General features: G+C 33.5%; 1 protein-coding gene across 9 annotated transcripts in view; it reads right to left on the bottom strand.

Moving 5' to 3' along the window:
• The window catches only part of KCNT2 (potassium sodium-activated channel subfamily T member 2), a 364,447-nt gene that overhangs the window by 42,488 nt on the left and 306,412 nt on the right, over nucleotides 1–15,547 (bottom strand). For 7 of the 9 annotated variants that reach the window (XR_009254514.1, XR_009254515.1, XM_058702129.1 and 4 more), the window contains 3 exons: nucleotides 11,352–11,435; nucleotides 10,328–10,456; nucleotides 2,473–2,493 (listed from right to left, as the gene is read on the bottom strand). Coding sequence is in view for 7 of the 9 variants with exons in the window: in XM_058702129.1 (XP_058558112.1) it covers nucleotides 2,473–2,493; nucleotides 10,328–10,456; nucleotides 11,352–11,435 (234 nt within the window). In the remaining 2 variants the exon portion in view is untranslated. The remainder of the gene's footprint in view (nucleotides 1–2,472; nucleotides 2,494–10,327; nucleotides 10,457–11,351; nucleotides 11,436–15,547) is intronic. The other 2 variants (XM_058702130.1, XM_058702132.1) reach the window with 1 other exon arrangement.

Genomic DNA, 15,547 nt, shown 5'->3' with positions numbered 1-15,547 from the left:
GTAACTCATAATATAAAAACTGAGGGTAAAAAATTTTAAGATGTAGAAGATAATGAACCCTGATAAAGGTTATATGATGTCTAAATAAATTAAAACTAGTTTAAAATGTCCATGATTTTGGCTAAAGACTTTTAGTGATTCAAGAAGAGAATAAATACAGCAGTGGGGAGAAACTGTGGAAGACATTGATAAGGAATAGAATAAACAGCCATATGAGCTTTTCTCAGATTTTAACAACAAGAATAAGATAAAAAAGAAAAAGAATAAAAGGGGAAATTTTTCTTGAGAATTTGGGAAACCCATATATATTCAAAGGTAAAGGGAGAGAGTTGATGGGGAGAGAAAAAAACCTAAAAACAAAAATCAGAGCTCGAAAAGGTGAAAATTGTTGTAGAAACAATCAGAATTACAAAGATAAATGTCTTCATATCCACAGTACAATTAGAGGTTTTTTTCCTCCATAAAAAGTACTGCAAGAATGATACTCATATTGGAAGACTCAAACCCTCCAGTAAATGAAAGGGAAGACACTTTGCTTACACAGGGAGCTGACTGAAAGATGTTTAGACCTAGAATAATATCTATGAGAAAGAAAAAACTTCCATGGGTAAACTTGCAATTGGCTGCCATGATTCAGCAATGTGCCAAACTTTTGCCTTTTAGCCCCCAAGTGGTAAGTTGGAGAAAAGAGGTGATGGTGATGTGAACCACCTGAATACAAATGCAGAACATCTGAATCAATATGTAGAACTGCAACATAGCCAAAACCTACATCTGAAAGATTCAGTCCATTTCCAAACAGAAAACTATAAAGTTTTTGACCAAATGAAAATTTTGTTTTTCCTGGGACACAGAGGAAACCCTAGCAAGTGTTTCTACCACTGTGTTTCTACCACATCTGGACTTATACCTGAGAATCCCTTGAGGAAAAGCAAGGTGAAACAACTTGGCTTGTGACATATTACCAAATATTTTATTAAATATTGGATGCCAATTCACTGCACTTGAAATTTCATTTGTGCAGCTGGTCAGGTCAGATATTGGTATAATTTAAAACTTTAGAAATATATGTTTGATCTCATTTGAACTCAAAGTGTTATAAAACATTCTAAAAAAGCAACAATAAAACTCTAAAACATGTTCCCCAAAATCATTCTGTGCCAGGGGTATGTTCTACATTGATCTAAAATTTGATCTTAATTTGCTCAACCTGCAGGCAGTCATGGTAGCTGAAACCCCTGAGCGTCTTCATGCCAAACAAACACTATATTTTCAGTGTGGACCATCATGTGAAATAGGTTGGAAAGCAGTCCTCTAAAACATCATTCATGCACCCCAAAGTGAAGTTTCCTTGGTGATTACTTAGTAAATTCTAAAAGATTTAATATACAATAAAACAAAATAAGAATACTGAAAAATATAATAGCTGCAACTTTTAAAACCTTAAGTAAATAATTTAAGATGTTTAAAATAATTTAGTGAACAGAATTTGCATTTATTATATAGATTCAAATGTATGACATAGGTAAGACAATAGTCATTACACCAAAAATTTGGATAATATAATACAGAACTTTTCTCCAAAATTCAACAAGCTGAAAAACAGACGTGTACTCTCAGATGGCAACTTTGGCACACAAGTTTTACACTTAATGGGCTGAATTCTACCACTGCTTTCACATTCAAAATGCAATTTTTAAAGTTGAAAATGCTTAGATTTGTAATAGTTACATTAATTATGTTAATGTTTGGGAGTGTGTGTTAGGTGCTAAGACCATAATGACAATTGTTTACCATAGTTTATACGAAGAAAGTGGAAAATAAAATTAAAAATACAAATCACAGGAAGATGATATCAAGGTTTTCAGCAATATAAGTGCATGTATACATACATAATATTAAGAACTTTGTTTTCATTGTAATAAATCAATTATTAGCACTGATCACTGTTATCAAACACTAAACTGATGGTTTCTTCATGACAATAAATTAAAACTATTAAAGAATAAATTCAACAATAAAAAGTATGCTAGAGAAAGCCATCCCACGTCCTATTGTTCCTATAACCCCTTCTAGGGGGACCAGCCTACACAGGAAGTGTACAAAAAGGTATGTTTCATATCACATTTTCAGTCCCAGCTGCTTGCATTTAAGGTGGGCCCCTCACTCAAGGACAGACAGACAATCCACAGCCACTAAGTGATGAGTAGGTAATGACATCACACAGTAAAACATATGATTGGATTAATACATAAACATTGTTTGAAGACAAACAGGTAAAATGATCTCACAATCTTATTAGGGAAATACAGACACACTAACTTGAAAATAGAGCATTTATAACACCTCAGCTTAATCAATTTGTTTTATTTTAATATCTGAAATATTGAATTCAATCATTAATATTCTTTCCTTTTAACAGCTCTGAATTCACAATTAAACTGGTTGAGGAAAGGGAGACAAAATACTTACTTGTGATGCTATTTCTCGAGACTGACACAAAGGAAGGAAAAAAGAAACATACAAAATACAGTTTAAACAATGACTAAACAATACATACATGAAACGATCAGCAACAAAGACAAAATATGACAAGTCCCCACTTAGCACTCACATTACAATTATGTGATTCATTGTTTATCACGGGGCTTCTGAATAAAATTAGATAAAGAATAGATTATTATTTTAAAAGCTTCCCAGAAACTTCTTATTCGATTATTTTTTGTTTGTTTGTTTGTTTGGTAAAACTGTCTCTCGAATCAAAAGAAAAAGTGGTACAAGTAGAGAAAATAAAACAACTGACAGAAGCTTATAAAGTTCACGAGAGAATATTGGATATGACTATTGGCATTCAATAATCATTGTTGGCATTAATATCTGTACTGTTTTAAAATTTGCATCTCATATAAAATTGTTTTCTAAAATTTAATACTTCTAAATTTAGATGTTGTAATAAGATTGTTTTTCTCCAATGCATAAATTTAACTCATTTTGAGAAATATTCCGAGCTTTCACATTGGCTGTGAAGTCTAAAACTTGATCTGTCCAGTCACCATATAACCCTTAAGTAATTAGGGGATATAAAAGTCATGCTATCTTATTCTTCAGTTCTAAAGAATAACATTCTATTCACTTTTCAATAAGTGGAAGCGAAATTTTCAATTATATTCCTTGATATAACATTACTCAAGTCTGACAAATCGTCTAGCATTCTAACTGTTGTCACAAATCTAAAAAATGCATAATGAACATTTAATTACAGCCTCCTTAAAACTGTTGATCTCAGGATTCTTAACACATGGCCCAAGAAAATAAAAACATTGCTTGAGTGAATGAATAATGGCAGAATGGGCAGCTAGAATTTCAAAACTATTCTATCTTAATCCTTATTAAAATAATATTATTAATGTGATTTTGTACATTTAAAAATACTACGTTTCACCTTAATAGTCAAGAGTTAATGACTGATAGATGGGACAGTCAATGATTAACTATTCCATTAAATCACATGCTTTAAAGTTACAGGATTTACTAACTGTGAAGGTGACCAACAATCAGAGTAACATATTCCACTAATTTATTGTGCACACTGAAGAGATACTGGTACTTTAATGTGCTTTAAAATGATCTTTTTCTAATTTCTAGTACAATTCTCAGTGGTTACAATATACTTCAAACAAATGGGACTTTCAGTACACTGGAAAACGAGGTAAATGCAGTTTCACATTTTCTTACCAAACAACCATAAGAACAAATATGTCTATTAATTAAGAACTTAACAGACTTTGGAAAATGGTACTGTACTATATACTGTATGGTAGGAAATGTCCCTAGTGGGTCTTGGGTAACATTTCATGATAAAAAATAGTAATATTTCTGCAATGAAAAGTAAGAATATTCACTTTAAGGGTGCCTGGGTGGCTCAGTTGGTTAAGCCTTGATTTCGGCTCAAGTCATGGTCTCACAGTTCCTCAGATCGAGTCCTGCCTTGGGCTCTGTGCTGACAGCATGGAGCCTGCTTGGGATTTTCTCTCTCCCTCTCTCTCTGCCCCTCCCCAGCTCGTGCACACATGCTTTCTCTCAAAATAAATAAGCATGAAAAAAAAAAGAATATTAACTGTAAGTGGAATAATAACATTAAAATCTCACAATTCAAGTGAGATATTTTGGATTTCGGAATTGTGGATAAAGGATTGAGGACAGACATGTAGTTCCTCTTTGTCAGCAAGAGCAGCATGAGTCCTTGTGTATCCTGTGTTTTTTGAACCAGGAGATTCTGATGTTTATAAAGATTCCCTTAAATAGACACATATAGACGGTGTAGAAGTCTGGCATGGTGATATATCACCAGCTAAAAGGGGGCGGATCCAGCTGTACCCTACTTTCCATGGACTGATTTCTTGAGTCACTGTATGAACCTATGCTTTATTCTCTGTGTTTGTATGAATTCTCCTTCCACCAGTATACAGCTCACCAAAAAGCATACTGTATTCCAGGTCTTTTGTACATGTTACAATTTTAATGATAAATATTCTTCATCATCATTTATCTTCTCAAAGATGTCTGCTAGAGTAGTATTTCCCCTACTCCCACAGACAAAGCAAAATAACTTTTTTTCTATACATTGAATATAAGAAGATACTAAAGACAGACTAGAAAATGAGTTGGCATGAAATCCCATGTAAAGTTAAATACAACTTTAACTTGTACTTTTTTTAACTTCATGAAATAACAAGGTAGCAAGGCCTAGTTTTTACTTGTGTTTATCCCTACTACATTCTGACATGAAATGTTGGCATTTAATAAAAAATTATCCACAGGATAGGACTGAACTTAACACTTGATAGTATAATCTAAAAAATAATAAATGATTGGGTCTTATATGACTATATAGGACTATAAACCTATTCGTTGTTTTTATTAGTTATAAATACATAGTTTCGTCAGAAAATGTTATGATTTGTTTTGAGAAATAGAAGCTTCCACTATCATCACTTTTATTTCCTTAGAGTTCATCTGCTTTTATGTCTTTTAGCTGGATATGTAGTTTTTATCTCTGTTTCTATATAGCACGCCTGATAATTTTTTTTTCAGCCTCTGCTTTCATCTATTCACTTCATACTCTGAAGGGAGAGGAATTAATCTTTTCCACTTATTCGAGTACCTTTGCCATCTCCCATCATTTCAAAATTGTTCAAATATAATTTTGGTCAGATCAAAATTGAGGGCATACTATGACTAAATGCAATTTACAGATGAGCTATACAGGAAATGTGATTACTATTGATTTCCTGCATAATTTTTTTTGTCAGTAGTAATACTGTATTCCTATAGTTAATAACTATCTTATTTTTATTAACTGCTTAATTATGTATGTACTTAATATATCCTAAGGTCTTTGGCAATTGTCTAATCTTTCTGTAAGATATTGAGATATATAAGGTATTCTGTAGATTTCATCTTCCTGAAGAAATCTCTCTGAAACCTTCTGACCCACTCCAGGTTGCTCTTATGCCTAGTGGTCTTTTCACTGCAACCCTGGGGAGGGATTTCCTTAGCCTCATATTTGTTGCCTGGATTCTACAAAATGTCTGGTTTCTCCCATACCATGATTCCTTTCTCAGTGCATTCATTTCTTTTGGTGGGAGTAGTTTCCTTAAAAAGCAGCCATGGGAAGAATGTTTTTGAAGACAATGCTAAAATATGATTTATCCTACCTTTCCACAAGTCTGAAAGGTTTGGCTGAATATAGAATTCTAGTTCAGAATTGGAACTAGAACTAGTTGGAAACATTCCCTCAACATATTGAAGGCATTGTTCCATTGTCTTTTGGCTTACGGAGATGCTGTTGAAAAATCCCAAGTATAGTTTGCATGTGACCTACCCCTTGCTCTCCTCCTGAATCTTCTTTCCTTTAATATCCTGAAATTTTATGCTGCTGAGTCTTGATGTGAATTCATTTTAATTCATTATAGTGGGCACTTGATGACCCTTCTGATTTGAAAATTAACACACTTCTATCCTGGGATTATTCTTAAGTTATTACACTGATATTTCTTCAATTTTCCCGCATCTCCTCTGTATGGAAGTCTTATCATTCAGATCTTAGACCTCCTGGACTAGTCCTCTAATTTTATCTTTTCTTTACTGTTTCCATTTTTGAAATTTTGTTCTAGTTTCCTGGTGATTTCTTCAACTTTATGATATGAACTTTTTTACCTCTGGTATTACATTTTCAGTTCCCAAGGTTTTCTTCTTTCCTAAATATTCTTTTAAAAATTTAGTTTCCTGTTCATCTTTCATCCTTGCAATATCTTATCTTTCTAATATTAGTGATCACTTTTCAATATATAACTTTACTAATAATATATATTTGACATAGGTAATTTTCAAATGTAAAATTCAGATATTTTAGTAAATCTACCAAGTTGTAAAACCATGACCATAAGTGAGTTTCAGGATATTTCCAATACCCCAATAAACCCCATCATGTTCATTAACTGGTTCCCCATTTCCTCCACCTCACCCTGCTTTAGGCAATTATTAATCTGCTTCCTGTCTGCATACATTCACTTTTTATGACATTTCATAAACAAGAAATCATACTATATGTGTTTTTTGTGTCTGCCTTCTTAACATATTTTTTAAACATTTATTTATTTTAATGTTTATTTATTTTTGAGAGAGAGAGAGAGAGAGAGATAGACAGAGCAAGTGAGCGGGGGGGGGGGGGGCAGAGAGAGAGGGAGACACAGAATCTGAGGCAGACTCCGGGCTCTGAGCTATCAGCACAGAGCCCGACATGGGGCTCAAACCCACCAACTATGACATCGTGACCTGAGCTGAAATCAAGAGTCAGATGCTTAACTGACTGAGCCACCCAGGTATCCCTATCATAATATTTTTGAATTCATCAAAGTAACAGTACATATAAGTAGTTTCTTTTTATTGATAAATAGTATTCTGTTGTATGGATATACATTTTGTTTATCTGTTTACTAGTTGATGGACATTTAGGTTGTTTCCAAATTTGGGCTATTATGAACAATGCTTCTGAGAACATTCGTATGCAAATTGCAAATCTTTGCATGGATGTATTTTCATTTGTCTTAGGTAAATACTGAGGAATGTAAGTCTTCATTTTGTGCTTTGAAATTGTCTTCTTCTTCAATGATCTATCCTTCCTACATAATTTTTTCTTCATGTTTGTTTATTTTGGTGCCTTTGAGTTTCATTCTATTTCTTGACATATGGAATTTTTAGTTGTCTACTCGTATTTAAGAGTAGGGGACTGATAACATTTATTGAAAGCTCCTAGTGAAACATTTTTTATTGAGTTTCATGGTGATCACTGGATTATTGAATATCCCATGTCTACATCTTTAGGCTGTTCACTTGGCTTGGTCAGATTCCCTAGGGAAGACTCTTCTAACCTACTGCTGATGGGTACACTATACAAAATGTACCTTGCACTAAGCTCCCTGAATTTAGTGTGTATCACTGCCCTCAACTATGTCTAGTGTCTCCCAGTCCACAGTATCTGTGTCATTTCTCCACTGAAACAATCTTCAATCTTTGCCAGTGTGGAGTGAGGGACAGTATATACGGCTATCTGAACTGTCAAGGGGAATGGGGATCTGACAGCTATCCGAAAAGAATACGTTAGACTCTTCAATTCTAATTATTAAATGAAGTTTCTACCTCCTGAAATCTGGTGTCTTTCTTCAGTTAAAGTAAGACAACCTTCGTATTTGAGGCAAAGGTAAATCATTTGAATTCTAACGTGACTTTTCTTGAACCATCTGGTATTTGAGAAAGATGGTGGAATGTATGAGTCACTCTTTCATCTCATCAGAGATGCTAAGGTCTTATTCTTTGTTTTTGTATGGTCAGGAAAAAAAGTTTCCCTCTTCACACAAAATCCAATGTCTTTACTGAGTTATTATTTAATTGATGTCCCTTTAAAAATAAATAAAAGATTAATTTAAAAGATATGCACTTTAATGGCACTTTGCATCTTACAAAACTATGATTGAAGATAGATACTCTTCTTCATGTTATCTAAAACCTTTTAAATAAGAAAGCTTATATTATATGTGTTCTTTTAATAACCAATCTTTCTCAAGATTAATTTTTATCTTTTCATGAATCAGACTATAATTACTATATAATTCAACAGTTCTATTTTTGCCTTACTTGCCAGGAAAGTAAAAGTACAATTCTGGCTCAGCTGTGGCACTAAGTTCATTTTAGATGTAGAATAACATTCATTTCTCGGCCTCTATTAATATATTTTGTTGTCAAAAAATCTTGATGGCTTTATTTTTATCTTTAATTATTTAAGTTGCCTCAATTTTTATACAATAGGCAAAAATACATGTTCCAAAAGATGAGTTGAATTCAATAAAGGAAGACAAGGAGTATCATCTTTATTTAACTCAGTTTCCTTTTATTTCCCCAAGAATATATGTTTTCCATATAAGCTAGAGCTTTGGGGATTTATAAACATTTTAATAAAGTGATCTTTTTTGTGATGGGAAGAACTGACCAAAATATAGTGTTAAATGCTGCTTCATGGCAATATAAATACTCTATGATCCCTTCTCTACATATAATGTAAACAGAATACAACAAAGTCCCTTAATAATATAAAATGACCTGAATATGAACTTGACCAAGGGCAGAATTTACTACATTCAAATTGACAAAGCCTATATGTAAGATAAGAGCATGATAATTCTCTGTTGAATGTAAATTTCCTTTATATTTACCAAGTTCAAATAAGAAATGGTTAATTGCTTAGGTGTGAAAGCACTTGTCTTCTATTAAAGGTTTTTAATCAAATAATAATTTTTTTGGATCCAGTATTCTTAAAATTTTAGGACTATCTGGCTAAACTATCTTACAAATAGCAGAGATGGCAATAAAGTTCCTTTTAGCACTCCTGATCTACAGTGAAAGTGGCAGAAAACACCTAAGAAAAACTGAACTATTTCCTGCTGCCCTCAATATTACTTTTTTAAATGTCAAACCACAAATTTTATCAAATAAACAAAAATCTACTCTTTTACTCATAAAGCTCTTTATATATCTATATCTATATCTATATCTATCTATATATATATATATATATATATGAATAGATAGATAGATAGATAGATATATGGATTCACTGATTTTAACACAAACTGGTAAAATGGCTGCATGGATTACTAAAATGCATATAACTGATCTGAACCTCACAGTTGAGTTAATTTTGCATAAGACCAGAAATAAATATGGCTAACCAAAATTTCAAATACCCTTAAGGTATTTGAGAAGAAAAATATTTCAAGAATATTTCAAGAAAAAATATTTCAAAATATTTATATTAAGTAATTTTATAAATATTGGTAGAATAGTACATTTATCCAAAATTTTTATTTCATAAAAGAATATAATTTAAAAAGTGCATGCTATGGGGCGCCTGGGTGGCTCAGTCGGTTAAGTGTCTGACTTTGGCTCAGGTCATGATCTCACAGTTGGTGGGTTTGAGCCCCGCGTCGGGGCTCTGTGCTGACAGCTCAGAGCCTGGAGCCTGTTTCAGATTCTGTGTCTCCCTCTCTCTCTGACCCTCCCCTGTTCATGCTCCGTCTCTGTCTCAAGAATAAATATTAAAAAAAAAAAAAGATTTTAAAGTGCATGTTTTACCAAGGATTTAAAAATTATTTAGAACAACATTATGGGGCCAGATCAGTGTGAATATGTTTTCAGCTGTATGAGGCCATCAGAAATTTTGTTCTATATTAACAGATTCTATTTTGCTTTTAAAATGACTGAGCTTTCCTCTGGGAAGGTCTGGTACTACTCCTGAAGAGTTTTATCTTGGCTTCAGAGTAGTCTTTATCTAGAGTTTGAAAAATGTGAGTTTCAACGCTTACTAACTTCAATTTACTTCCTTCCAAATGTGTGTATATGAAATGAGCAGTATATTAGAAAGCTAGATTGCTTGCCCTGAGAAGCTCTCTTAGGTGTCAGAAGGTTACTTAAAATTAATTTGCTACCTGACAATCTAGACATGCAAAATCTTAGATCCACAAAAGGCATTCAGAACCCAAAGTTCATAAACTCTAGAATAGCCCCTTAGACAACAATGTTTTGCGAAATTCTGACATAGTTTACTTAAACAAATATTTAAGTTTTTGCCTCTGAGATGACACTATATGTCCAGAAAGCATTCTTTGTCACTTTCTATGACATTTTTTTTTAGAAATCCATTTCCAAGATTAGAAATGGCTATATTTAATCAGGCTAATCATTAAAATGAAATATTTTGGTATTTCCAAACCTCAGATGTAGTAAGTTTCTGGGACTCAGTCCTGTAGATCCCAATGGGAACATCTCCAGTAGAAGAGCACAACTTCTGGTAAAGTCTCGCATAAGTTCTGATCCATAGGTCATCCTCAGTGATTTTCATCTATAAGATATACGAATCATTTACATATTACATTAAAAAAGTAAAAATACAGTGGTTGTTTTTCACTTTTTAAATGTAGAATTCATTAAAACTTTGAAATCTCAAAGTGACATTCGTAAGTGCTTATCCATGTATTGAACTTAGTCATAGCATTTCACTTCAGCTTATCCCTGGGGTTCCTCAAACTTCAGAAGACCAACCACTCAATTTGTGGCAGCAGGACATTATATTAGTTCAACAGAGTAGACAGTAGTCACATTGTATTAGTTCAATATTGGTAGACAGTAGTCACTGTTAGTTCACTGAGAGATGTTACAAAACGTGTAGACTTTGTGAATGTTGCAATGATTACAGGCTGCCACTAAAGTTTAGCAGGCAGGGTCTGCCAATGTTACAAGTGCTACAAGTGCAAAACACACTCCAGCACAAAAAGAAACTGTCCATCCAAAGTCCTAATAACTCTCATAATGAGAAAAAGGTGTAGCAGAATGAGTACGGGGCTCCCAGACAGAAGGCATAATTAAGTACTAGTCATTCTTCACTTATCAAAAATCTTAATAGTTGGCCAGTCACTTCACTGAATATGCCTGAATATAGTGTACTCATTTTTAAAACTAAGGGGTTAAACGTCATGTCAGAAACTGTCTCAAATGCCAGCTAGAAAAAAAAGACACTGGTTCTGAATTTTGTATAGAATTGCTATTTTCATGATTATTAACTTAAAATAATGTTTCCCCGAAAATTTTTAAAGAATTAAAAAAAACTATGATGATATTCTTTGAGCACATATTAGAGGAAAAGAGTGACATATATGAGTTAGCCAAACTATATACCACAGATGGATTTCAGAAACATCTCTTAGAACAATCTTCTATTCCAGCAAATATTAACTTACAGAGCAAAGAAACCCTGATCCTGGTGTAGTATCCAATCCCAACAGAAGTCTGGTGATAGAAATCATATAATCCTTTACAAATGACTGCAATATAAACAAAATATGTATTTATTATGTATATGAAATGTACAGAATAGCTCAGTGAGAACATCTTACCATTAACCAGTAAAAGGTTACTTCCCATAACACATCATTAAGCCCCCACAAAAAAGGAAATAAAAATCTATCCTGTCAGTGTCTTAAATACACAGGTACAGTTAAGATGTCTATAAGGAAATATGGGGAATGATTGTTTTATAGAGTATCCTGATATGCTTAAACTTTATGTATGCTATCAGTCATGATAAAAGTGTTTTTAGATTTTTAATACCAAAAAACTATGAGTTAAAAAAAATAGAGAATATTAAAAAAAAAAAACAAAAAACCTTGAAAACTAAAATTTGCAAGGGGATAATTCCAAAGGGTTTCTTTGGGACTAAGCTCCTTGCTAATAGAATAAATTTCTAATATTTCAGTAGGTCTAATTATTAATGATTAATATTTTAGCATTAAATATCATCATCAAACTATTTGAAATGGTAGCATATATTTTGATATGTTGCTAGAATACTATTCAACAGAGCATTAAGTTAACAATGCTTCCAACTTCTTCAATTTATTCTTAGCTCTGAGTGAAAAGAAAAACTTTCAACCAATACTAGTACATTTTCACCATGCCACGTAATTATTTCATAAACTACATAAAATGACTGTCTTGAATTTGATCTTCAAGTGTTAAAAAAAATGAAAAGATTAAATAATTGTCTGGTTATTTTGCATAGCAAAGACTTTTTTTAAAGGTATAATACCTTTTAAATACATTTACTAGGCTACTTTGTCCAGTACTTTTTACCAACAGCAAGCATCAGAAAACTAAACCCTCCCACTTAAACGAGCACATAAGGAAACACATCCATTCCCTTATCTCAGGCCAAAGAAATGGCAGTTTGGTTTTAAGGTGTGTTAGTCTTCTTGTAGTTATCAAGAGCAGTGGTGACAAGCACTGTCCAACTTCACTCGTAACTCAGTGTGTGTGCTAAAGAGGACTTTTAAAACACATTCTCAAGAACAAACTGAGGGTTGATGAGGGGGTGGGTGAGAGGGGAAAGTGGTGATGGGCATGGAGGAGGGCACTTGGGATGAGCACTGGGTGTTGTATGGAAACCAATTTGACAATAAATTATATTTAAAATTTTTTTAATGTTTTTATTTATTTTTGAGACAGAGAGAGACTAAGCATGAGCAGGGGAGGGGCAGAGAGAGAGGGAGACACAGAATCTGCAGCAGGCTCCAGGCTCCGAGCTGTCAGCACAGAACCCAAAGCGGGGCTCGAACTCACAGACTGTGAGATCATGACCTGAGCTGAAGTCGGATGCCCAACCGACTGAGCCACCCAGGCGTCCCAACAATAAATTATGTTTAAAAAAAATAAAATAAATACATTCTCAACTACTTAAAACTATTTTCCAAAATGAAAAATTGAAAGTGCTCATGGAAAAGAGAGTAAACTGAGGATTTGGCAAATAATCATTATAAATTTTTTTTTTTTAATGTTTATTTATTATTGAGAGACAGAGAGAGACAGAGCATGAGCATGGAAGGGGCAGAGAGACAGGGAGACACAGAATCCGAAGCAGGCTCCAGGCTCTGAGCTGTCAGCACACAGCCTGACACGGGGCTCGAACTCACAAACCACGAGATCATGACCTGAGCTGAAGTCGGACACTCAACCGACTGAGCCGCCCAGGCGCCCCCGTTATAAATTATTTTTGAGTCAGATGTGGTAATACAGCTAATTTGTTCACTGTGTTTGTCACTGAAGTATTCCTTATCCAGAGATCATTTGTCCTGTAACGTCATCAGGTCAAAGACAAGAGGTAGGAATGAGCCAAAAAGACAGGGACAGTCCCACCTGATATCACAAAATCCATGCATTCAATCTCATATAATTCAATCACAGAAGAATCTTTTTTCAGTTTCCTTTAGTATCTATTTAATTTTATTTTCGATAATACTTTTTTCTCCCCCACCCCTCCCTGACGCCTCCGCAGATAATACTTATTTTTTTAAGTAGTCTTCACACACAGCACAGAGCCCAACATGAGGCTGGAACTCATGATGCTGAGATCAAGACCTGAGTTGAGACCAAGAGTTGGACGCTTAACAGACTGAGCCACCCAGGAGCCCCATTAGTACTTATTTTTTAATCATTTGTTTTCCAGGTCCACAAAGAGAAAAATTAAGAAAACTATTAAAAATGTACAAGTGATCTGTGTTTCAAGTGGGAAGGAGAAAAAGGATGACTGAGAAGATATTAATAAAGAAAAACAACCTTCTGGTAAGTTAAAAAAAAAAAAAGTACCACAAGAAACTCAAACACTATACAAATATGGACTCATTTACCACAGGGATGAGGTTGTGAGTAATCAAATGAGATGTGCATGGTCTGAAGATGCGGGTTCACACTAACCATGGGATAATTTATCTTTCTGAGCCCTTGTGTCTCCTCTACTGTGATTGATAATACTGCCTATATCAGAGTTTTCTTTGAGGAAGCAAATGATATTATGTCTAGAATAGAATTACATTAATAGTAAATCACTGTACAATTCTAGTCATTAATAATAGTTCTTAAATACATAATGTAAACATTTATCCTCAAGAGGATGGGTTCAAATCATTAACCAAAAAAATTAGATGGCATTTAGTATATATCTTAAGAATACACGCATGTTTGTTATATAATTTTAGAAATTTACTTATAATTTCTAATATCTTTTTTAACCCATAAATGACTACTCTTTACCTATCTGAAAAATGAAACATAACATATCTTGTCTGATGTCAGGCAAAGCTAAATAGACAGTTACTACTTTGAAAATTATTGTTCTAGTTCACGCTTTCGGCGCTAGCTTCAGAAAACACCAACTTCCTACATTTGTATTTATAACAACAAAAAAAAATAACGTATAAATGAAGAGAAAGAAATAACCACTGCTTTCCACTTCTATAGAACAGTTTCCCTTCTATTTACCCCATATATTAGCCTTTCTAGTGAGATTTTATTGAAACATAAGATACCAGGGCTAAGAAATCTGAAAAACATTGGTGCATAATGACATCCACCATTTGACTGCTAGTGACATAAAATCTTCAGTTTCAGGATTGCTCTTCAATCCCTTAAGAGATCAGAAGTATATGTGTGGGAATGGTGTGTGGGGGTGGAGGTCCCCCTCTTGGAGTGCCCAGATAATGTGTCTGGAAACTTCAGGGTGAATAGGAGTGTTTATTCTCCTCTGTTGCATTTGTTCCTGGACTCATCTGGCATAAGCAGATGGTTTGTGACATTGCTAGAGGCATATTCAGGGGCATAATTAGCCCGAAGGCCAGCTCTAACTATCTTCAGATTAGTTTATTCAGTCAAGCATTGCAAAAGAGGGTACATAAAATACATAATCAAAAAGAAAATAGCACAACAAAATGTTTGAATACGTAATTTGAGATTAAAGCTATCAAGTAATTTAAAGCTCCATGAAGACCTTTTTTTCTCTTAATAGAAACATTTATAAATTGTCTGATTACTTGAGTCAGAGAATATGAAATATTACTGCTGATCAGTTTCTGTTAGCCTTAAAAAAAGATTAAAATATATTGGTGTAAAATAACATCTCTAAATATCTTAGCTATGATCAAATGACAACATTAACTTTGGTGTTCAGGAACAAACTAAATGTGTTTTAGATGTTGCAAAATCTTTTTAATATATTTTCTAAGGTATGCGATAATTAATGGATATTTAAAACATCCTTGGTTTATCAGTTTATTGACATCAATTTGGTGTCTTATTTCCAAAAAGTGTGCATTATGAAGAAGGGTGTCTTTTTTTTTACTATAATCATTTTTTTCTTAGCTTCTTTTTTTTAGTGTGGTAATATGCTGAGAGTAATAGGCAAAATGTATTAAAATGTCACAGTAAACACTGTAGGACACTGATGCTAAAGAATGACTAAAAATTATTTCATAGATTATTCTGAAAAATAGTGTTTTTCTTACAAAATATTTCACAGGCACATTTGTCATGAACCACACAAAATAAAACACTGAATTACTTCCAAAACCAATCTTAAGGTAACAGCTGCATGAGAAACACTAGAAGG

The sequence above is a fragment of the Neofelis nebulosa genome, chromosome 15 (assembly GCF_028018385.1).
Source record: "Neofelis nebulosa isolate mNeoNeb1 chromosome 15, mNeoNeb1.pri, whole genome shotgun sequence".
NCBI lineage: Eukaryota > Metazoa > Chordata > Mammalia > Carnivora > Felidae > Neofelis > Neofelis nebulosa.
The sequence above is the reverse complement of the archived record's forward strand: the minus strand, read 5'-3'. Positions and strand labels throughout refer to the sequence as shown.